At 51.3% G+C, this 23,405-nt stretch overlaps 1 protein-coding gene across 7 annotated transcripts in view; it reads left to right on the plus strand.

The window, feature by feature from the left end:
- DTNB (dystrobrevin beta) overlaps window positions 1-23,405 on the plus strand; it is a 118,098-nt gene that overhangs the window by 65,353 nt on the left and 29,340 nt on the right. For 4 of the 7 annotated variants that reach the window (XM_033145244.1, XM_033145243.1, XM_033145245.1 and 1 more), the window contains 2 exons: window positions 15,960-16,037; window positions 22,244-22,333. In XM_033145244.1, the coding sequence (XP_033001135.1) occupies window positions 15,960-16,037; window positions 22,244-22,333 (168 nt within the window). The remainder of the gene's footprint in view (window positions 1-15,959; window positions 16,038-22,243; window positions 22,334-23,405) is intronic. The other 3 variants (XM_033145247.1, XM_033145248.1, XM_033145249.1) reach the window with 1 other exon arrangement.

The following is a 23,405-nucleotide window of genomic DNA, read 5'->3' on the forward strand; positions in this document are numbered from 1 at the left end:
CCCACCTTTCTGTCTGCAAGACACCAAAGGCGGCAAATAAATTCCCATCACCACACAGCCAGTGAAAAATACCAAACGCAGGACATCTTGCAGGATAAAGCTAAAGGTGGTTATTACTTATGATGGCTGTGTTTATGGAAATCTGTAATAACAATAATAAAAATCTCTCACAATCTAACTTTCAAACTTATCCAGTGGCTTGAAAATAAAATTTATGGTCTAATATAGAGCCACTGTGAGATTATTGGAGGCATAGAAATGTATTTAATTGAAGCTCCCTCACTTCCAGGCTGAAGAGTCAGCAACTGGCAGACTCCAGCCCAAATCGGCTGTGTACCCAGAGCCAAAGGAGTCACTCTTGGGTCCCTGCACTTCTGGCTCATGCTTTTGCATTGTTTTCCTATTTTTTCAAAAGAGGAAACGGCTCTAGGTGAACATCGGGGGCTCATTGGCAAGCTTGCTACTTGGGGGCAAGTTTCTGCTTAATCCTAAAGCGGTGAAGAAAAATGCAAAGGCGCCCGGAATAGATTTGCGGGTTCTCAATCCCCCTTGTTCAGCAGAGGGACGGCACTCCTGGTATTGTCTCCTTTTCAGCTTCTCTGCAATCCTCAGAGACGGGTTAGACCAGCTTCCTAGCTGGACGCGACTGTCCCATTTTTGACTGTCCTCTGTTGCAGCCCCTGGCTCGCCGCTTTTTAAAAGCATTAATGCCAACGCTGACCGTTTGTTTCCCGTCCTCCTAAGAGAAAGCTCAGCATGAAGCTTCATGTTTGTTCTAGAGTTTGCATGCTTTTAAAAAAATATCTCTAATGAGATCTCGTGTAGACTTTACAGTGTAATTGCAGAGCCTTACAGATTCTTGTTTAAATTAGCTTGGGAGTCATTTACTCCATGTGACAGAGTGAGCGTCAGAGATGTTTATCTTCTGATACCCTTAAAAAAAAAAAGCAGGAGAAATCCTGAACTGTATTTGGGTCAGGAAAAACAGCTCACCCTTTTCGTTTCCTTCCGACTCTTTCCCTCTTGCTGTCACTGTTCTTTGTGGGTTTTGCCACTTCCTCCCTTTTGGATAAGGCAGCCCAGGCCAAGATAATAACCAGAACGGCTTTCCTAGATGAGGCCAACGATCCACTGGGCTTCATGGCCTCCTTGGCTGTGGCCCCCAGGATGGAGGTCGCTGCTGCCCTGTGTTTCTCTCTAGCGCTGGCTTTGACTAAATGGGCATCATTTTCTAAAATGCTATTTCTGCCCCAGCTCAGAGTATGGTGTTGATAATGCCAAGGTTGCAGGTTTGATCCCCATATGGGACAGCTGCATGTTCCCGCATTGCAGGGGGCTGGGCTAGATGATCCTGAGGGTCCCTACAATTTTATTTATGATTTATGACTCCTAAGTGGTGGCTTTTACAACACATAAAGTTACAGTTGCATATAAACAGCAATATAAACACGTCAACTGGGGAAGCCAAACATAGGCGCCTGATAGCAAAAGCCTTGGGACAAGATGGCTTTTGATAGCTCATTGGAAGCCATGGGGAGAGGGGGCATGTCTACTCCTCCTCCATAAATGAGGCGCAGCCTCTGAAACGGCCCCTCTCTTGCCCACCCTGCTCCAATGTGCCGCCACCCGAGGGGGATCTCTTGGGATCCCATGGCTGATGTCCAAAGAACTTAAGAACAGCCTTCTGGATCAGGCAATGCGCCCTCCAGTCCAGCATCCTGTTCTCCCAGTCGCCAACCAGGTGCCCCCAAAGGGAAACCCATAGGCAGGATGTGGGCGCAGGAACCCTCTCCCCTCCTGGGGTTTCCAGCAGCCAGGATTCAGAAGCATGGCTGTCTCTGGCTGTGGAGGCTGGGCAGAGCCATCGCGGCTCGTGTCCACCAGGAGCCTTCCTCTCCTCCGGGAATTTGTTTAATCCTCTGTCTTGGTGGGTGCAGAACCCATGCAAAGCCTCCCTTTCGTGAAATTGCCCACTTCATTTCAGAGTTATCCTGTAATGTAGCCCTGAAGGATAGCTCAGTCGGTAGAGCATGAGACTCTGAATCTCAAGAGTCATGGGTTCGAGTCCCAAGTTGGGTGAAAGATTCCTGCATTGCAGGGGGTTGGGCTAGATGGCCCATGCGTGGCCCCTTCCAAGGCCCTGTCTGTCTGTGGTACGTTGAGGCAGCCTTCCCCAACCTGCTGCAACTGCAGCTGCCAAGCGGCTTGACTTTTGGGGAGGCTGTGGGATCTGCCTGGCTTTTGTGCCTGCAAACAGGGGCTTCCTTACCTCTGGGACCTGAGATTTGGGGGCCCTTTTTTGTTCATCTATGGAGCTGACAAGCCTGAAGCTGGGCTCAGCACACAGGCAAGTCTAGGCTCCCTTTCTGCCCTGCCCAGTGCAAATGTTGGCCCATTTGAAGGCCCTGCCTCGCCTCTCCATCCTAGGACCAGCCCAGTCACAATTCCTGCAGGACCAGCTTGTGTTTTGAGTTTGCTTTTCAGAATTGGGGTGAGCGGGTCTCCCCAGGGGATGCTGTCTTTGCATGTGAATGTCCTCCCTCCACCTCTGCCTGCTTCCTTCCCCTTCCTTCCTTCTGCTCTCCTCCTCCTCCAGGCCCCAAGGGTGTGTTTCTTTCGAGAAGCTTCTCTGCTGTCAAGGAAATCTGGCTTTTGAAAACGAAGCAGGTTTTTGCTGGCATTGCAGTTATCTGCTGTGCCCTTTTTTTCAGAAAGGGGAAACTCCTGTATTGCCTGACGAAGATTCCGGTTGTGACGGGGATGGGAGTCAGCAAAATAATAATAATGAATAAATAAAAATCCAGAACCCGGTGGCAGCTCAGTAGGAGTGTAACCGTGCGCTGTATGGATTCTTCAGCGGAAGAAGGAGCTGTCCAGGCTGCTGAGCTGCTTGAAAGGGGAGATGCAGGGGAGGAAGGAGTCTGCCAAGGCCACAGCTTAAAATAGATGCTGCCTCTGGCTGGAGCCAGGTAGGGGGGGGGAGGTCCTGGTGCCTCTCTCACCTTGAGCAGCTGCAGGTGTAGGTGAGTGCACACCTGCCTCCCTGGGAGGCCTTCCTGGGGGGGACCTGCTCTTCCCCAAGAGAGAGAGAGAGAGAGAGAGCCAGTGGTTGGCAGGCGGGAGATCCTCACGTGACACGTCTGTTTCCTTAGAGACAACAGAGGAGGAGGAGGAGGAGGAGGGCCGGGCCACGGTTGCCACCTCTTTGGATGCCTCTTTGGCAAAGGAAGGCAGAGGCACTTGCTCTCCAGCAGGGAAGGTTTGCTGTCTTTGCTTCTCTCTCTCTCCCCCCCCCCCCCCCCTCTCTCTCTCTCTTTCCTTTAGGGCTTTTGCATGCACTTGTCGGGGGAGCCCTTTTTCCCTGGCCGAGTGAACTTCTCAGAACCCCCGCGGATGAAAAAAACAACCTTTTCCAGCAGTTCTTTGTGGTTCTTTGTTATGGGGCGGGGTGGGGGGGGTAGGTGTCCCTTTGAAGGAGGCTCTGGGGTTGCACCTTCAACAAGGAGCAGCTGCTTCCTGGGCTGCTGTCATTCTCGAGACCTCCTTGAGAGCAAAGGTCCTTTGTGAAGTGGCCTCTTTAGCAGGAAGGGTCCGGGTGCAGGGCGGGAGGAGAAACATCTGAAACTGTGGCCCTGCAAGTTCAGGGGCCGATTGTCTCCAGCAAAAAGAACTCCTGGAGCCTGAGGGCGGCTAGATTTACCTTAATGTTTGCCATTGATCTCTGAGAATTGCTCTAGCGATTACATCTAAACACTCCTGTGTGGTTCCTGATGCCTTTTTCTGTACCAGACCCTATCATGCATGAAAGCTCTTCTTCTCTCTCCACCCCTGACCTATGTGTGTCCCCCCCCCCCCCGGCAACAATGCGAGCATTTTATAAAGCTGACTGAGAACTTTTAGCACACACTGTTTTGAGCGGCATTGTTCTAATTAATGTAGATTAGCCTTTTTGATGCTCCCTTTTCAGATTGGATTTCTGCTCTTTTTTTATGGGCAGCCAAAGTCTCCCAGCCTCCCTTTCCCGATGAAATATAGCTAGTCTGGTGAGTTCCATCGAAAGGGAGGCTGGCATATGTGACTCTCAAAACGGCTTTTGCTCTGATCCCTAAAGATGGATGGGGAGCCTCTGTCCAGGCTGAGTGACAGAAGGCCATGATCCAGGCCCTTGAGGGTGGAGGGGGGAATCTGCGCTCTCCTCCTGTCTCATTGCTCGGATGAGGGGCAGCAACCTTCTCCCTCCTTGATATTACGGGGGGGGGGGGGAATCCACAGCCATCTCTCTCTCTCCTCCCCCCTCCCCTTCAGCTGAGCTAACAGAAGTTTTGGGAAAGGAATGGATCTGGGGAAATAGCCACATTGACACCTGGGGAGCCCAGGGCACCGAGGTGGTTTCCAAATGTGACCCAAGTTTTATATGTTTGTTACCTGATTCAGGGCACAATTGCCCCTTCAAGCCTGTGCACAAAAGAATCATTTTAAAAGGTTGCCGTTTGAAAGACATAATGCCCACTCCTCGGAAATATAAAAGCGTTAATAAAGGCGGCTGCAATTAATATAAAGCAGAATGTAATGATGTTTAAAGTTGTTTCTTGAAATGAGGTCGCTCTTATTTCCTGGAAAGAGTCTCGTAAGTGACGTTACCCTTAGGCTTTCTGTTTGTGGGGTGTATGTGTTTGTGCATTATACAGATATAGAACCCCCCAACGTATGAGGCGCAGAATGGCCTTGGTGCTCTGTCTGGGGGCTCTGCTGACCCATAGCAATTGGCAGGGCAGCCAATGACTGGTTGACCCCAGGGCTCCCTTCTGTCATTCTGTAAGTGAGGCAGGCAAGCGTTTGATGGCACAACAGGTGCCTGACTGACAAGGGACACGCTCCCCCCTTTCAAAGGGGTGGTGGCAACTTCAGCGCAGCAAGTGGGAAGCTTCTTTGGATGGGGCAAGTAGACAGGAACTCCTTCAGGTGTGTGGGCCTGAGCTACCTGTCCACGTTAGCATCTCCATCTCCTAGGCAATAGTGCAGGGTTGAATCCAGCCGGGGTGCCTGATGCCTCCCGAGTGGGTGGGGACTCGGCAGTGGAGACTGATGGAGGGGCAGGCTCTGTTGGCATGGGAGGGGGCCCCATGGCTGGCAATTGGCGCCTCGGACAGTCGGAAGGACCAGGGAGGGATGATGTGGCAGCAACCCACTGGGTCCCTCCCCTGGCTTGGATTCCTTGCCCACTGTGACCCCTTCACAGAGCTGGAAGGGAACCCCCAAGGGTCATCTAGTCCAACCCCGCAGTGCAGGTGCGCAGCCTGGGAGTCTCACAGCTGTCCATGGAGGCGCAGGTCCATTCTGTGTCCAGGGCAGCTGTCTACCAGCTCGATCTGGTATGCAAGATGAGACCCTCCCTGCCCACAGACTGTCTCGCCAGAGTGGTGCATGCCCGAGTTATCTCCCGCTTGGACTACTGCAATGCGCTCTACGTGGGGCTACCTTTGAAGGTGACCCAGAAACTACAACCAATCCAGAATGTGGCAGCTAGACTGGTGACTGGGACCACATAACACCAGCCTTGTAAGACTTACATTGGCTCCCAGTACGTTTCTGAGCACAATTCAAAGTGTTGGTGCTGACCTTGAAAGCCCTAAACAGCCTCAGCCCAGTATACCCAAAGGAGTGTCTCCACCCCCATCGTCGGGGCCAGACACTGAGGTCCAGCTCTGAGGGCCTTCTGGCGGTTCCCTCCCTGCGAGAAACCAAGTTACAGGGAAACAGGCAGAGGGCCTTCTCGGTAGTGGCACCCACCCTGTGGAACGCCCTCCCATCAGATGTCAAGGAAATAAACAACTATCTGACTTTTAGAAGACATCTGAAGGCAGCCCTGTTTAATGTTTGATGTTGTGTTTTTAATATTCTCTTGGAAGCCACCCAGAAGGGCAGAGTATTAATAATATTATTATTATTATTATTATTATTATTATTATTATTATTATTATTATTAACATTTCACAAGGCCCACATACAGCCTGCCATAACCTGCTGGGCCACCAACCAGCAGCTCCTCAAGCTCCTCCAGATCTGACCACCCTGTCCAGGGCTTCTTCTCGGGGATCATGACTCGAACCCACAGGAGGGGTGCTCTTGCGCTATGGTGCAAGGACTATTTGCGGCATCAGAAATTAGAGGGTTTCTGCAGGAAGCCACGTGACATGCTCTGATGAAGAATGAAGCAGTCTGTTCCCCCTGTGTGTCTTGGTGCCACCGTGAGTGCAGAACAGAGAGGTGAATTGCTGCTTCCTGGCACTGGGCTCTCCGGTTCCTGCAGCCAAGGCTTGCATTAGTCTGCATGTGCCTGTTCTGCTCCTGGTTGTAAGTGCACCCACATTCGATCTGCTCCCGCCTCCCCTCCTTGGAACAGCATGCTCTGTTTTGCCTCGGCCACCAGAGCTTTCTGTATAATTCACACCCCGACTAATTCAGGAGGGAAATGCCGCCGCGTGCTTTGAGACTGGCAATGGCAGGCACAGAAAGCCTCTGCCGTCTTGCCATCTTCTTGCCTGGTGCTGTTCTGGCCCAGCGAGCAGAGCCACCGGCGGTGAGGGATCCGGACCAGTTTTGCCCTGTGGAGTCTCTGGGTCTCTCTGACGTCTCTGCAAAGAGCAAAAGGAAGTTGTCTTTGGAAGCGCAAAAGTGCTTGTTCGCCTCCTCTCATCCTTTGAAACAAAAATGAGGTCAGGAGAAGTTCTCCCACCACTGAGCTGGGCAAGAGAAGCTGAAGCAGGAGGAGGAAGAAGAAACTGCGTTTCCCTCCCCTCCCCACCGAAATGTGCTGCATCCAGGTTCCTAAAAACTGCCCTGAGTGCAGCGTCCTGTGGGCTTTCTTTTCTCTAATCTCTTTCTCTCACCTCCTTTTCATTTTGTGTGTGTGTTAGAAATATCCGGCAGCAGTTTCCCACCTCTTGGCAGCAGTGTCATCCATCTAACACTGGGTTCTGGGTGTGGGCACGTTCACTGCCATGCCAGGGCAAACTTGCAGTAGGCTTGATAATATTCTGGACGGGTGGACGGACGGATGGAGCCGTCGCTCAGAAGCTGGGCTGCTCTTCCGCTCTCTTCTCAAGGCTGCTGCTGGCTGAGGGGTCCTGCTGTTCAGCTCACCCAAGCAGCCGGTTGCACACTCATCAAATCATAGAGCTGTAGAGTTGGAAGGGACCCCGAGGGTCATTTAGTCCAACCCCCCTGTAATGCAGGAATCTCAGCTAAAGGATCCATGACAGACGGCCATCCAACCTCTGCTTTAAAAAGTCCAAGGGAAGAGTCTTTGACAGATTAGTCTTTGTACCCTTCCATGGGGCAGAGGCAGGGGCTTAGGGACACAGCCCCCTGGGGCATTTTGTTTTCATTTTTATAGGCCCCCATACCAACTGGAGCAAGGAAACAATTCCCCCCACACAAACACCCTTCCTTCCCTACACCACAGCAGCATTATTTTGCTACTGATTGGAAATTGGAGGCAGCAGAGGGCAAAAGCACATTGCCTCACTCCCTGTTTTCTTTTCTTTTCTTTTTAATTCTGCTGCCCTTAGCGCAGTTGCTTAGGCAAGAGATGTGGGACAGCGAGAGGGTCTGGCATGCGGAGGAAGGGCTTTCTCCCTGCTGCCTGGGATTCTTGCAGACCTTGGGACCACTGGGCTGGGGTGGGGGAGAGAAGGATGTTGTTTGGCTTCAAGCTTTGCTGGGTGACAGCTTGAGGCAGCTGCAGACAAGCAGGTTTCTGGTTGCCTATTTTGAATGTTCTGAGCCTTGCGTGTTTGGTGGAAACCACAAGATGGAAGAAGAAGGGTGCTTGCGGGCTTCCCATGGGGGCATCTGGTTGGCCTCTGTGAGAACAGAGTGCCAGGCTAGATGGGTCTTTGGCCTGATCCAGCAGCCTCTTCTTAGGTCCCAGAAGGGCAAGTGAGCATCTGCATCCGGGTACTCACTCTGCAAACAGCTGTGCTTCCCTCCCTCCCTTGCCCAAGGTAGCAACTGGCCTGTGACACTTTGAGAAGAACTGGACTGAACAGGAGGAAGTTGCCGATTTGCCTAATAGAGGGAGCAGAGGGGGGCTTGGTCTGCTGACGGCAGGGATTTTGTTGCTGTTGTTTGGTAGTACGCAGCCGGACACAAAATGTGGAATCGGGAAAAGAATGGTGCAGCTGGGAAGCTGAGAATGTGCAGCTGGTAAAATGCAGGGCAGGGCTTGACATGTGTGTGTTTGTTGAGCACTTGAATGGCTGGCAATGGCAGGGACAGCTTGCGCACACATTATAGCAAGGTAGAAGGCACTCTGTTGTATCCTCCTCATTTCACGGTTGGCTTTTATTTGTTTGTGAGCTACTGAAATGAAAGGCGGTCATAGCAGAGAGATCGATGGAGATGTCGCCCCAGTGTGCGGCATCTGTGGAAAAGGCGAACGCCATACAAAGGATCATTCGGAAAGGAATTGAAAATTGGACTGCCAACATCACCGTGCCGTGATACCAATCTATGATGCAGCCACACTTAGAGTGCTGTGTTCAGTTGGGTCAGCTCACCTCCAAAAGGAGATTGTAGAGTTGGAAAAGGTTCGGAAAAGGGCCACCGAGATGATCCAGGGGAGACAGGAAAAGTTGCAGCGCCTGGGACTTCCTAGTTTATAGAAAAGGGGAGTCAGAGGCGACATGATAGGAGTTTATAACATTGTGAAGAATTTTATAATTGAAGAAGAATGGACTACTTTAGAAAATATTCTAGTCAGATGAAATCGCAGGCAGGATTCTGTTACGGAAATTACCGGGTCGAGAAGGCTCAGCTCCCGGTCCTACGGAGGAAGCCCGTGGTTCGCTGCGGAGGCAATGGAGACCAGCCGGAGATTGGAGCAAAAGCAAAGGAGTTTATTGCGCAACAAGGTTCAGGAGGATCCGAACCCCGAACAAAGGGTGTCCTGGACTTTTAAAAGTTCCCGCGATAGCCCAGAATACATAGCGAAATACATCACAGAAACGTCAGAGATGGGAGGGGAGAGAGGAGGTTACAGTAAAATTTACATAGGGGAAAAACAAGTTTTGCATATCAGGAAGGATGGCAGGAACCGGTGAATGGATCCAGGGTGGGTGCAATACACATTGAAGGTTTCTTCTGCGTCAGGACAATAGAAAGCTCCTAGGAGGATGTCTGCTGCCATGGTAGCTGATGGATGGGTGCTTGACTGGATTATCGGGAGGGGGCATCTCCTCCTGCGGACGTGACTCGCTGCTTAGGGGATTATGAAAGCCACTGAGTGGAGAGTCCAAAAATTATGCAGTATTGAAATAATATACTTCTGATGATCGGAGGATGGCGGGGACCGAGGGGTTAAAAAGGTTATTTTACAAGGAGCAAATAGACACCCGAACCAAGCAAATCGGACACTGCGTTCAGGAGTTGTGGATTTTTACAATAATAAATACTTCGAGCTGTCAAAATTGGGCCACCCAGCGTCTAAATTGTCCATTTGATACATTGTTGCAAGTTATAATTAATAGTTTCCTCAACTGGTTACATTTTGGTTTCGATTCCATTGTTCTCCCAGCAGGGAGCCTGTCAAAACCCACTTAGTGTTCAGTCAAGCGTGAAGGTGATGATTGAATCATAGTAGCTGACCTGAACGTTCCATTTTGCAGGCTGAGCTGGATGCATGCTCCTGATTGGTGGGTTTCCCGTTCATTGAGAAAATGGACGATACGAGGAGCGCTTGACAGGAGGCTTCTCGGAGGGTTTTCGGGGCGCAGATCGGAACATTTTGGGGATGCCCTTTATCGCGAGGGCTTGTGTGGTGCTTGTGCGACTTATGTGAAGGGGTACCCGCTCATCGTCGGGGGGGGGAAAGGAAGAAAAGAGGCTCCCAGGTCCCGCACTCGGCAGCGTGGGAGTCCGGCGAGGAGGCTGCGCAGTGGGGGAAGGTGGCGGCTGGAAATTTTCCTTAACAGTCCCGCACTCGGAGATAAGATTTGTATCGGGTTCGAAGAACCACAAATCCTTTTCTCCGCACCTAACTTTCGAGACTTGGTACTCACCTTCCCCACGCGCCTCGGCTGGTCGTATTCAGGGAGAGCGGGCCGGTCATGGTTAGATGCCAGCATCGGGTGCAGGCACGGTGGGTTGTCAAAAGCCAGCTGATCGGAGAGTATGATGAGCTGTCACACGGCTGTCAAAGTAGCAGGTAGTCACACTGGCGAGCTGTCAAAGGTGGCCAACGAGGAGACAGGATGTGCTGTCAAATAGCTGTCAAACAGCTGTCAAACGGTAAGCAGGTAGACCAAGGCAAGCTGTCAAAGTGGTGAGTCCGAAAATGTGGAGAACTGTCAAAAGGCTGTCAAACGGCAAGCAGTCAGAATAGGGCAAGCTGTCAAAGCGGTAAGTCCGAAAATGTGGAGAACTGTCAAAAAGCTGTCAAAAGCTGTCAATAGCGGCAAGTCCAAAAACACGGAGAGCTGTCAAAAAGTTGTCAAAAGCTGTCAATAGCGGCAAGTCCAAAAACACGGAGAGCTGTCAAACAACTGTCAAAAGCTGTCAATAGCGGCAAGTCCAAAAACACGGAGAGCTGTCAAACAGCTGTCAAAAGCTGTCAATAGCGGCAAGTCCAAAAACACGGAGAGCTGTCAAACAACTGTCAAAAGCTGTCAATAGCGGCAAGTCCAAAAACACGGAGAGCTGTCAAACAGCTGTCAAAAGCTGTCAATAGCGGCAAGTCCAAAAACACGGAGAGCTGTCAAACAACTGTCAAAAGCTGTCAATAGCGGCAAGTCCAAAAACACGGAGAGCTGTCAAACAGCTGTCAAAAGCTGTCAATAGCGGCAAGTCCAAAAACACAAGCAGGAACGATGCCTGAAGACTTGGGAACGGTGACACAGGGACTGGGGCGCGGTAGACAGGATCTGGGGTACAACGAACAGGAACTGGGGTACGATGAACAGGAACTGGGGTACGATGAACAGGAACTGGGGTGCGATGAGCAGGAACTGGGGTGCGACGAGCAGGAACTGGGGTGCGACGAACAGGAACTGGGGTGCGACGAACAGGAACTGGGGTGCGACGAGCAGGAACTGGGGTACGACGACCAGGAACTGGGGTGCGATGCTGGGGTGCGGTGAACAGGAACTGGGGTGCGACGAGCAGGAACTGGGGTACGACGACCAGGAACTGGGGTGCGATGCTGGGGTGCGGTGAACAGGAACTGGGGTGCGATGCTGGGGTGCGTTGCTAGGGTGCGTTGCTGGGGTGCGTTGCTGGGGTGCGTTGCTGGGGTGCGACGAACAGGAACTGGGGTGCGATGGGCTGTACCCCCGGGTATACGAGGGGTGGGAATTGAGCGCAGCCCAAAGGGGAAGGGCTTCAAGGTCCTGTTGGGGCTCTCCTTATGTTCTCAAGTTGGAAGGAGGGGCTTGAACGAATTGCGGGTTAGTTTGAGCTGGCTGAGGGGCACGGAAAGGATTTGGAGGGTGTGACTCTGCGGTTGGTTGGGCCACCGAGACCTGGGTGCCTTGGGGTGGCCAATTCCCTTGGGGATGAGGTGGCACCATTTGCTGGTTCTCATAACTCTGGGCCCAAGGGGGGTGCGAAGGAAAGGTGGAGTATGGTGAGTTTCCTCTGGGGAATGGGTAAGAGTTGGTTTCAACCCATGGGCTCCCCGGGTATAAATATGGGCAGTTTCGTCTTAGGTGCCCTGGTTGAAAACACAGATGACAAAGGCCAGTGGATGGGCCCCAGGGTCGTGGCATGGATGGGCTTGCATTCAATCCTCCCCCTCTTTCTCGCCCCCTGCCTCCTCCCCTGGCCGGGAACCCTGGAGCTGGGAAGCAAGGGGTTTCCATACTGAGGGCAAGCACTCCCTCTTCCTCTGTCCTGGTGTCCGTCCTTTTCTTTTCGTCTCGATTGTTAAAGACGGATTTTGCAATTGATAATATCTCACTAAAGGTTTTCCCGTCGTAACCCACTAGGAGATTCAAAGTTTTCCTTATGTCTGGTGTTGCTTGGTCCTTAAAGAAACCCTTTACTATTATCTCGTGGTGAGGATTTTCAGGGTCTATTCCACCCCACGTTTTTATGGCCGCCACCAACCGAGAATAATAGTCCGAAGGGTGTTCATTGGGTCCCTGTATTACAGTCTGGACCCTTGTCCAATTTATGGTGCGCTGTCCTGAAGCCTTGATACCATCTAGGATGGCCCTTTTAAACAAGTTCAGGCACCAGATACCATTTGGGGTATTATAGTCCCAGGCAGGGTTGGGTTCGCTCCGGAGGTCTCTAGGTGTTAAAGCCTCCACCCCTTGAGGTCTCCCTTCCTGGTAATTATCTTGATTTAGAGCTTCCTCAGCCTTACTCAGGATATCAGCTTTCTCGGCCTCATTAAATAGAGCGTTTAGGAGCACATGGACGTCAGTCCAAGAGGGATGATGTGAGGAGAAGATGGTGGATATTTGCCTATGGCATTTGTCAGGATCGTCTCTTAGAGAGGGCATCGTGTTAGCCCAGTTAATCAGATCGGCAGTACGGAAGGGTTGATGGGCATAGATCATACGTGGGGCCCCATCCGGGACCGTCGGTGGTATGGGGAAAGCCCTCAGTGGCATCTGGAAGGAGGTCGCCTGGTGACTGTTTCCCCCATTGCTCTTGGTCTTTGCTTTGACGGACTGTCGGTGAACGGATGGGGGGTAGGCGCTATGGTCGCTGACAGGAGATGGAGTGGAGTCGGGATGCATAAGCACGCCGGGCAACACTACAGTCCCTTCCTGGCCGGCGGGGTGAACCAATGCCTGGCCATCCTGAGCCCTCGCTTGGTTATTGGGACTGGCATAGTTTTCAAGTCCCCGGGGCTGATTCTGCGTCAGGATTTTATTCTGGGCTGAAGGAGCAGTTGGGGCTGGCCCGGGACGACTATAAGAACGTGCCGGGGCCTGATTCATGGAGTCCTCATTCAAAGGTTCCTCATAGGGGGGTGGCGCATGACCTTCCTTCGGTTTCTTAGAGGCTTTCTTAGGAGGTTTTATTATAGGCATCTGGAGAGCCGGGGAATCCTTCAGAGTAGTGAGGATTTGATATACGACCTCAAAAGCTTTTAGGTAGTCCAATTGGCGGGGTCTTTCCTCTAGTAAGTGCTTCTTTAGAGCATTCAAACGATCCTGGTTGAAGGATCCCTCCGGTGGCCAGCGGAGTTCAGATGTCATTTTATCAGTAAAAGATGGCCAGGTGTTTCCGCAGAGTTCTTGCAACTTCTGCCTGGATAATATTTCTGAGCCCGGAATCTCTTTCCAGTGATCTAGTACAAACTCGAGGGGGGAGTCGGGTTCCGGCTGGGCTATAGAAGGCTTGCAAGAAGCCTTCCTCCCAGCGGAAGTACGACTGGGCTTCGAAGCCTTGGCGCCCATTGTTCCTGGGTTTTAAGAGGAACCTGGGTTTTGGAAAGGAGGGATGGGAAAGGTATCTTAGTAAGTCGGGTTTTCTTGCTAAGGGAGTGGGACAGGGGGGTTTCTTAACATAAGCAAAATACAGTACACGACGTTCCAATAATCTAGCCTGGTCCCTTGCGTTCACTAGTTCGGCTAGCGGGGCGGCTGACCAGGGGGATCTACTCTAAACTACCTCTTCCTTTCCTTTTTTCTGGAGCTCCCTTTTCCTCTTCCTTTCTTTTCCGTTTCTTCTCATCCATTTCTATTTCTCAACCCCCATTTCCACCCATTACAGGGTACCCCCACCTGGCAACCTCCTGCCTATCGTTAACAGCTAAGGAAGGGAACCCTACTGGACGCCTGCCACTGCAGTGCCAGATCGGGCAGCCCTTTAAATAGAGTTAAACGGTCCGGAAAAACCTCCCTTGCGTTCGGAAGCGGGCTCACGCACGACCAGCGTGTTTTACATGGCCCGACCGGGGCGGCTGAGGTTTAGGATAGTGCAGAGAAGTCCTTTGCCCCTTGGCAGCTGGCAAAGTAGAAAAAGAGCCCAGTCCCTTGCGTTCGTTAGACCAGCTAACGGGGCGGCTGACTGGGTATTGGAGAAAAAGAGATAGAGCTCAGGACTCCCCTTTCGAGTTGAGCAGCAGTCCACGGGACAGACTGAGAGACAGGCAAGAAATGATAGGCAAGAGAGCAGTAGATTGCGGTTGCCAGGCTTACCTCCCCCCTCCCCCCAATCACCAGTGCACTGGATTTATACTTACGCGTCTTCCACCGCGATCCGCTGGATCGTTGGAGACGAAGCCGGCTGAACTTTGCCTTTGCTCCCCGGTTGGCTCCCCTTGAGACCTGCAATTACCGCCCGGAGGATGGCCAGGGATCCGTCGAGTCTCCACGGGAGAAAAGGGTCCCGTTGCCGGCTGAAGGCTCGGTGGGGGTCCCCAGCCACCACGGGAGAACGCAGGTCCCGGGTTTCGGCACCAAGACTGTTACGGAAATTACCGGGTCGAGAAGGCTCAGCTCCCGGTCCTACGGAGGAAGCCCGTGGTTCGCTGCGGAGGCAATGGAGACCAGCCGGAGATTGGAGCAAAAGCAAAGGAGTTTATTGCGCAACAAGGTTCAGGAGGATCCGAACCCCGAACAAAGGGTGTCCTGGACTTTTAAAAGTTCCCGCGATAGCCCAGAATACATAGCGAAATACATCACAGAAACGTCAGAGATGGGGAGGGGAGAGAGGAGGTTACAGTAAAATTTACATAGGGGAAAAACAAGTTTTGCATATCAGGAAGGATGGCAGGAACCGGTGAATGGATCCAGGGTGGGTGCAATACACATTGAAGGTTTCTTCTGCGTCAGGACAATAGAAAGCTCCTAGGAGGATGTCTGCTGCCATGGTAGCTGATGGATGGGTGCTTGACTGGATTATCGGGAGGGGGCATCTCCTCCTGCGGACGTGACTCGCTGCTTAGGGGATTATGAAAGCCACTGAGTGGAGAGTCCAAAAATTATGCAGTATTGAAATAATATACTTCTGATGATCGGAGGATGGCGGGGACCGAGGGGTTAAAAAGGTTATTTTACAAGGAGCAAATAGACACCCGAACCAAGCAAATCGGACACTGCGTTCAGGAGTTGTGGATTTTTACAATAATAAATACTTCGAGCTGTCAAAATTGGGCCACCCAGCGTCTAAATTGTCCATTTGATACATTGTTGCAAGTTATAATTAATAGTTTCCTCAACTGGTTACATTTTGGTTTCGATTCCATTGTTCTCCCAGCAGGGAGCCTGTCAAAACCCACTTAGTGTTCAGTCAAGCGTGAAGGTGATGATTGAATCATAGTAGCTGACCTGAACGTTCCATTTTGCAGGCTGAGCTGGATGCATGCTCCTGATTGGTGGGTTTCCCGTTCATTGAGAAAATGGACGATACGAGGAGCGCTTGACAGGAGGCTTCTCGGAGGGTTTTCGGGGCGCAGATCGGAACATTTTGGGGATGCCCTTTATCGCGAGGGCTTGTGTGGTGCTTGTGCGACTTATGTGAAGGGGTACCCGCTCATCGTCGGGGGGGGGAAAGGAAGAAAAGAGGCTCCCAGGTCCCGCACTCGGCAGCGTGGGAGTCCGGCGAGGAGGCTGCGCAGTGGGGGAAGGTGGCGGCTGGAAATTTTCCTTAACAATTCGAGGCAGAAGCGGAGGAGGCAAAATGGTAAAATGTTGGTAAATAGAGGAACTTTTTCCTAACAGATAAAGACATAATGCAGGAGAAAAGATTTGAGTACAAACACTGCGGAGGTGGGAGTGGGAAGTCAGTTTATGAAACAATGCAGTTATTTCATACGAGGATCATTGTGAAAATGTTTGAAAAATCTAATAAAAAATTATACCCCAAAAAAGGAAGTGGGGGGGGAGGGCAGCGTCTCCAACCAGCTGCTGCCCCCAAAGAGTCTGTGGTTGGTTTTCTTCCAGCCCTGTGCCATCTCTTGGTCCTCGGCCATAACCCACCATAAAACCTTTCTGTTTCAGCCCTTCCCAGCCCCTCGCGAACATGAATGATGCCATGGTGACCCACATGTCCTCCGGAGCCCCGACTCCAACGAAAAGGTAGGGATGTGCCCTCTGTTTGTGAGGGGTGGGAGATGGGGGGCTCCTCTGTGGCCACTTCAGGGCACCCGCCTTCCACCTGCAGAGAGAAGGTAGCTGATGAAGGAGCAAAGATGGCACCTCCTGCTCTGAGTGTTCTGGATATTGCTAGAGCCAGGTTTGATCGTTGGTGGTGTCTCTCCTGCTTGAGCTTCTCAACCCCCCCCCCCCAGCGCATTGGATCCATTTTCTCTCCACCTGGAGGAGGCACTGGGGTTCCCTGACAGCTGGGACCAGCCCTTCTCTCTCTCCCCACCCAAAGCACCACCCTTGAGGTCTGAATTCCTCCCCCCACCCCCATGACCTGCTGTGCAGAACCTGAAACAAGTTCATTTCCCAAATGTCAGGAGGCAACTGAGGAGGATAAAACCAAAACTGATGGCTGGAGAGATCTGATTTGGCCTTTCCCATTGACTCTCTGAAGGGCTTCCCTCCTTGAATTTGAGTCTTCTTTTTAAGTTCCTTGTTTTTTAATCATCAGTATGCTTTGGTCTCCTTTTTGTCTCCTGCGTGTAAAGGCTTCGTTTGTTTTGATCTTGTCCCTTAAGTGAGTTTAACGTAGAAGGATTATCCTGACCGGGATGAGCGGTCTTCGTCTCCTACCTGGCCCAGGAAGCTACCTTAGACCAGGCAGGGACCATTCTCCCATTGGGTTTGAGCTGGCTTTGAACACTTCTTAAGGGCACAGTGGAAAGGAAAAGAAAGAGGGGAACCAGGCAGTGTTCTCGAGTGGGCCCGCCTTATCTGGAGCTCCTGGAAGGCTCTGACTCTGGGAGTAACATCTCCATCTTCCACTGCTCCAGCTTCTCATCCCTGCCTGGGAGGAGGCGGCAGAGTCAGGAAGAGAAGGCGCAGGAGCAGCTGCAGTTGGGCAACATCAGAGAGGGCACAACCCTGGCAGGACCAGGCCAGAACTGGCCCTACTAAGCTAAGGCACCCAAGAGTTTGGCACTCTTGGAGGGCTCGCATGTGGCTTAAGAACACTAGGAAAGCCTGGCTGCTCTCCTCTCCTCTGGTTTCCAGCAACTGCTATTCAGAAGTGTTATGGAAAAATCCCAGGTGCGAGGTTGCTCAGCCACCTGGCCCTTCGGGTGAAGCCTGTGGGTTCCAACGGAGTCAAGGAAGGAGGCCAGCCAGGAGCAAGAGCAAAGAAAGCAGAGAACCTTATTGCACAACAGGATACATAGAATCCTAGAGCTGGAAGAGACCCCAAGGGCCATCCAGTCCAACCCCCTGCCAAGCAGGAAACACCATCAAAGCATTCCTGACAGATGGCTGTCAAGCCTCTGCTTAAAGACCTCCAAAGAAGGAGACTCCACCACACTCCTTGGCAGCATATTCCACTGCCGAACAGCTCTTACTGTCAGGAAGTTCTTCCTAATGTTTAGGTGGAATCTTCTTTCTCGTAGGTTGAATCCATTGCCCCGTGTCCGCTTCTCTGGAGCAGCAGAAAACAACCATTCTTCCTCCTCTAGATGACATCCTTTTATATATTTGAACATAGCTATCATATCACCCCTTAACCTTCTCTTCTCCAGGCTAAACATACCCAGCTCCCTAAGCCGTTCCTCATAAGGCATCATTTCCAGGCCTTGGACCATTTTGGTGGCCCTCCTCTGTCAAGACTGCTCAACGGGAGCCGGGCGGCAAGATCTTTTAAAAACTTTTCCCCACATCCCAAGATACAGTTTGGAGAATATCATAACTACATCACTACTACATGGGCAGAACGTCACTAAAGGGGTGGGGAGGGGAGGGTCATACATGATTAGCATAGGAGTAAACAAGATTAACATACAGGTAATGGTTCTGAGTAAGGTGTGAATGAGTGATAAGCAGTGGGAGGAAAATCTTCATCTGCTGCCAAGCATAGCCATTATGGCTAGTAGCCATGAGGAACCATTACCCTCCATGAATTTGTCCCGTCCTCTTTTAAAGCCACCCAGTCGGGGTCAGAGGAAGCGAGAGGATCCTGTCCTTGCAGAGCTGCCTCTTGCCGGAGCAGCCCTTGCTAAGCAGCTATGCCTTCAGCAGTGCTCCACCGACTCGCCCTGCCTATGCCATGTTCTCACGTCACTTTTGCAGTTTTCACCTCCAGGGTTGAGGGAACGAGAATGTTCGGTAATAAGCGCACACATGAACATTCAAGCAGCATCCGAGCTCTCTGTTTCCTGCTGTCATTTTCAGGATTCAGGTGGAGGAACATGTTGGTGGATCAAGTTTCTTCTCGTTCTTCCTCTCTCCCGCTTGCTCTTCTGCAGCTGCCCCCTTCCCATATATCACAGGCTGCTTTTCTGGCGTTTCCAGACAAGTGGGTCCGGATTCTCCTTGCCTTTGCCTATTGCACATTTTATTAGAAGCCTTGAAACTCTGAAGCCCCCATGCCTCTGTACGGAGAGCAGCTTTCTCTTTTGATCTAGGCCAAAGGGAGGCCTGCTTGAGACATGCCGCCTTGTGAGCAAAGCAGAGCCTCCTTCCGCAGACACAACCTGACTTGGGGTGGAGCTGGAGCCCACGGCCTCGTAAACGGGAGTCTAGCCAGACCATAACGCATCCAGCAGCTCGCTTTGTGTTTGCTCTGCCCGTAAAGTGATGTCACGGCGAGTGTTACAAGCCCTGGTTACGACCGTGTTGCCCCGGAGTGGGGGGGGGGGCGCAAAGACAGGTTGTGGCCTTTTGTACTCCGGCACCGGAAAGCCGGCAGCAGAGCCTCAGGCATCCCTGAACTCCTGCTTTTCTTATGAATTCTGGACTTATGAGAGAGGAGGAGGAGGAGGAGGAGGAGGAGGAGGAGAAGAAGAAGAAGAAGAAGAAGAAGAAGAAGAAGAAGAAGAAGAAGAAGAAGAAGAAGAAGAGTATGGATTTGATATCCCGCTTTATCACTACCCGAAGGAGCATCAAAGCGGCTCACATTCTCCTTTCTCTTCCTCCCCCACAACAAACACTCTGTGAGGTGAGTGGGGCTGAGAGACTTCAGAGAAGTGTGACTAGCCCAAGGTCACCCAGCAGATGGAGGAGCGGAGACACGAACCCGGTTCACCAGATTATGAGTCTACTGCTCTTAACCACTACACCACACTGGGAGAAACCATTTGTGCAAGGAGACTTAAAACAGTCTTGAGAAATGTAGCACATGAAGATCAGACAGGATTTCTACCCACAAGGCAACTGAGGGGTAATGTGAGGAACAGTGTTGAATGTTACTGAATATTTTGGAAAGCGTGGTGATAAACAGGTAGCCTTGGGTTTCTTTAGACGCTGAAAAAGCCTTTGCACTGCCTTTCTTACAATCTGACCCACAAGTTCTGGTTTTATGAAAGAGGGAGAAACACTTTACTCTTTCCATTTTCTCAATGCCATTCACAATTTTATTTACCTCTGCCATGCCCCCCCCCACTCACCTTTTCTCTCTCCCCAAGAGCTCGCAAAGTTGTAACTGCTTCACCTCGCTTGGTCATTTGGGTTTTCCCTTTCTGAACCTTTAATTCAAGCCTCTTCGCGTGGGGGGCCTCCGGCTTTTGGGAGCTTGTTCCTCTGCCACCCTGAAGTTCATCAGAGGGGGAGCCGGGGAGGGAGAGCCATTGGCTTGCTTTGGTTTTGTTCTTGCTTTGATTATGTATTTTGTATTTTTGTCTTGTATATTTATGCTGTGAACCGCCCTATGCATCAATAGGAGTATAGCATCTAGATCAAGAGAAGTAATAGTACCACTGTATTCCGCTCTGGTCAGACCTCACCTGGAATACTGTGTCCAGTTCTGGGCACCTCAGTTCAAGAAGGATACTGACAAGCTGGAACGTGTCCAGAGGAGGGCCACCAAAATGGTCCAAGGCCTGGAAACGATGCCTTATGAGGAACGGCTTAGGGAGCTGGGTATGTTTAGCCTGGAGAAGAGAAGGTTGAGGGGTGATATGATAGCCATGTTCAAATATATCAAAGGATGTCATATAGAGGAGGGAGAAAGGTTGTTTTCTGCTGCTCCAGAGAAGCGGACACGGGGCTATGGATTCAAACTACAAGAAAGAAGATTCCACCTAAATATTAGGAAGAACTTCCTGACAGTGAGAGCTGTTGGACAGTGGAATTTGCTGCCAAGGAGTGTGGTGGAGTCTCCTTCTTTGGAGGTCTTTAAGCAGAGGCTTGACAGCCATCTGTCAGGAATGCTTTGATGGTGTTTCCTGCTTGGCAGGGAGTTGGACTGGATGGCCCTTGGGGTCTCTTCCACCTCTAGGATTCTATGATATTTACGGATGGAGCATGTTATACAGGTAGTAGTAGTAGTAGTAATAATAATAATAATAATAATAATAATAATAATAATAATAATAATAAATAAAAAATCAGGGTGAAACATGTCAGCACACAACCACTAAGTTAAAACCCAGCCCGTTACAAAAAAAAGGCTCCCTGGACAAGTGAAAAGTTCTCCATCTGTTGCTGAAAAGACATCAAAGTTTGGCGTCTGGGTGGGGAAGATGAAGAGCCACATGGCCCATCCGCAAACATCCACCCAGCTCCCTCCTCCTCCTCTTTTGTCTTGCTCAAGATGGGGCATTGCCTCCTGGAAGGTTTCCCCCCCCCCATGAATCTTACGGGGAGGGGGGCCTCCTTGTTTATGACTTTTCACTGCCGCTAAGCCCAGCTTTATGGCAAGGCCATAAAACACTGCAAGGGGCGATTGAAGTCAGCGTGGAGGTGTAATGCCTTCAAAGCATGATGCGGGGTCAGAGGTGAGCCTTGTAAATAGTCTCATGCCATAAAAGTAATTGGGGAAAGGGAGGCCACTCCAAATCGGAGAATGATCTTTGTGTACCGGGGAGAGAGGAGGTTTGGTGCACCCCAGGAATCGCTGGAACTACAACTCCCCTCACCCCTGACCGTTGGCCATACAGTCTGGGGCTGATGGAAGCTGTCCTCCAGCGACATCTGTGGGGCACCAGCTTAGAGCAGACAGAAGAAGAGCCTGCTGGATCCGGCCAGTGCCCCAGCTAGTCCAGCATCCTGTGGACGACCAGATGAGTCAACGGGAAGCCTGCAAGCAGGATCCGAGCACAAGAGCCCCCTCTTCCAGCAACTGGGATTCAGAAGCATGGCTCCCTCTGACAGTGGAGGGCAGAGCAGGGCCACCCTTGCTAGGAGCCCTCAAGAGCCCCCCCCCATGAAATTGTCAAATCTCCTTATAAAGCCATCTAAGTTGGTGGCCTCCTGTGGGCCGTGCTCTGCATGAAGAAGGACATCAATGCAAGGAGACTCTTGAGAGTCCCATGGACTGCAAGAAGATCAAACATATCCATCCTTAAAGAAATCAGCCCTGAGTGCTCACTGGAAGGGCAGATCCTGAAGTTGAGGCTCCAAGACTTTGGCCACTTCATGAGAAGACTCCCTGGAAAAGACCCTGATGTTGGGAAAGATGGAGGGCACAAGGAGAAGGGGACGACAGAGGATGAGATGGTTGGACAGTGTTCTCGAAGCTACTAACATGAGTCTGACCAAACTGCGGGAGGCAGTGGAAGACAGGAGTGCCTGGCGTGCTCTGGTCCATGGGGTCACGAAGAGTCGGGCACGACTAAACAGCAACAACAACAGGGGAAGGAAGGGAGTGAGGAGATGCTGCTTGAGAGACGAAAGTGGCAAGGGGCATGTCTTTGCCAGAGCGCGGAGAGGTGGAAGCAAGCAAATCTTTCCTCAGCCTTGTGGCAGAGAAGCAAAGGCCTCTCCATTTGTGCACTGAGTCTGGCCCAAGTGAGCTGGAAGCAGAATGCAGGTGGGGGCTGCTTCTGGGTCTCTCCTAATTATGGCACCATTTGCGCCCGGGAGGGGGGGAGCTCCTGCTTAGGCACACCGGGGCAGTGTTTGCATTTTGGGACTCCTCCCCCCTCCTTGCGCAAGAGTCTCATTTTGCAGGAACATGTCTGCTCTTTGCCTGACAGGCAGCAGGTTCCAGGTGACGTGGGGGAACAAATATGGGGAAAGTCCATCTCTTTCTCCTTGCCACGGTGATTCCACACTCTTTCCAATGAGGTTCCTGCACATTTCCTCCCATGTTTTGAATGTTTTTAAGTTTCCTTATTTTAATTGTTGCTTGCCATCATTTGCGTTTTCCCGAATGCCCTCACCTTTTCATTTCTGTCGTGTTGTTTTGCCTCCTTTGCTTCCCCCACCCCCAGGTTGCACTACAGCCCGGCCCCCTCCGACCGGCTTAGGGATGAGCATGCCCTGATCGCAGCCTATGTGAGCCAGCTCCAGAGTGGCGCACGGTCAGTCTTAGGAGAGGGGAGGGCGGGGGGAGCCCATGAGCACGGCAGTCCCATGGACAGCTTTGCCCAAAGCTCTGAGAAGCCATAAACTGAAACTTGCACATGGAGATGGGCCATGAGGCTGCAGCACTTAGGGCCCCAAAGGGTGCGTGTGCATGCATTGGATCTGGGCGCATGGCCCAAAGAGGGTTAGTTTTTAAAACCGCATTCTTTGTAAGCAACTTAATGAAAATTTTGGAAAGCTTCTAAATGCTTTTTGAGAGTCCTGAGATATTGAGCAGTTCCGAATGAAGCATCTGTAGCCCATGGTCCAAACATGTTTATTACAGGGCTCTCATTTTACCTGCCTAAATTTGGTGAGGGGTTTCCTCTGCGATAATGACTATTTCACCTTGATGCATGTGTAATAAAAATTAGGTTCGGCCCCAGAAGGGAGTCCACGAACCTGGGGGAGAGCCTCAGCAGGGCTCCCCTCCTCTCAGGAGCACTTATGAATAAATAGAGACGATACAGAATCTCCCAAAGCAAGGCAATAGCCCTTTATTAGAAACTGCTGCAGCAGGGTGTCTTGCAAGCAAAAGACCTCCAACAAAGGTGCGCAAGCTCCTATATAGACTTTTGAAATTGCCCCCCTCCAGCTCAAGACCACCCCTCCATACATCACAAATTGGGAGGGTCTGTTAGCAGTGATCTGAACATCCTGGATCCTGCCCCCTGCCTCCTCTTGCCCTCCACCAAAAACCCATCAAGTGAAGCAAAAGATATTTACATTTCCCTATATCCCAGCCAAGTTAATCACACCCTTTTGTCTGGCACTCAGGTATCAGGATGCCAGAGATTATCACTCAGGCAGAGGGCTGCTGAGTAGCTGGAGGGGCAACCCCCCCCCCCTTTGTTCCTGAGACAAAGAAATACTTGGTCAGTTGGGAGTCAAAATGGAGTGCGGCCTGTCTTCCTGTGCTGTTTTTCAGACATGTGGCCTTATTTGTTTTGGTACATTAATAACAATTATTATATATAAATAAAATACCTTAAAATTCTTACAACACATGGTTTCAAAATGAGGAAGCAG

Source organism: Lacerta agilis, chromosome 3 (assembly GCF_009819535.1).
Source record: "Lacerta agilis isolate rLacAgi1 chromosome 3, rLacAgi1.pri, whole genome shotgun sequence".
Taxonomy (NCBI): Eukaryota; Metazoa; Chordata; class Lepidosauria; order Squamata; family Lacertidae; genus Lacerta; species Lacerta agilis.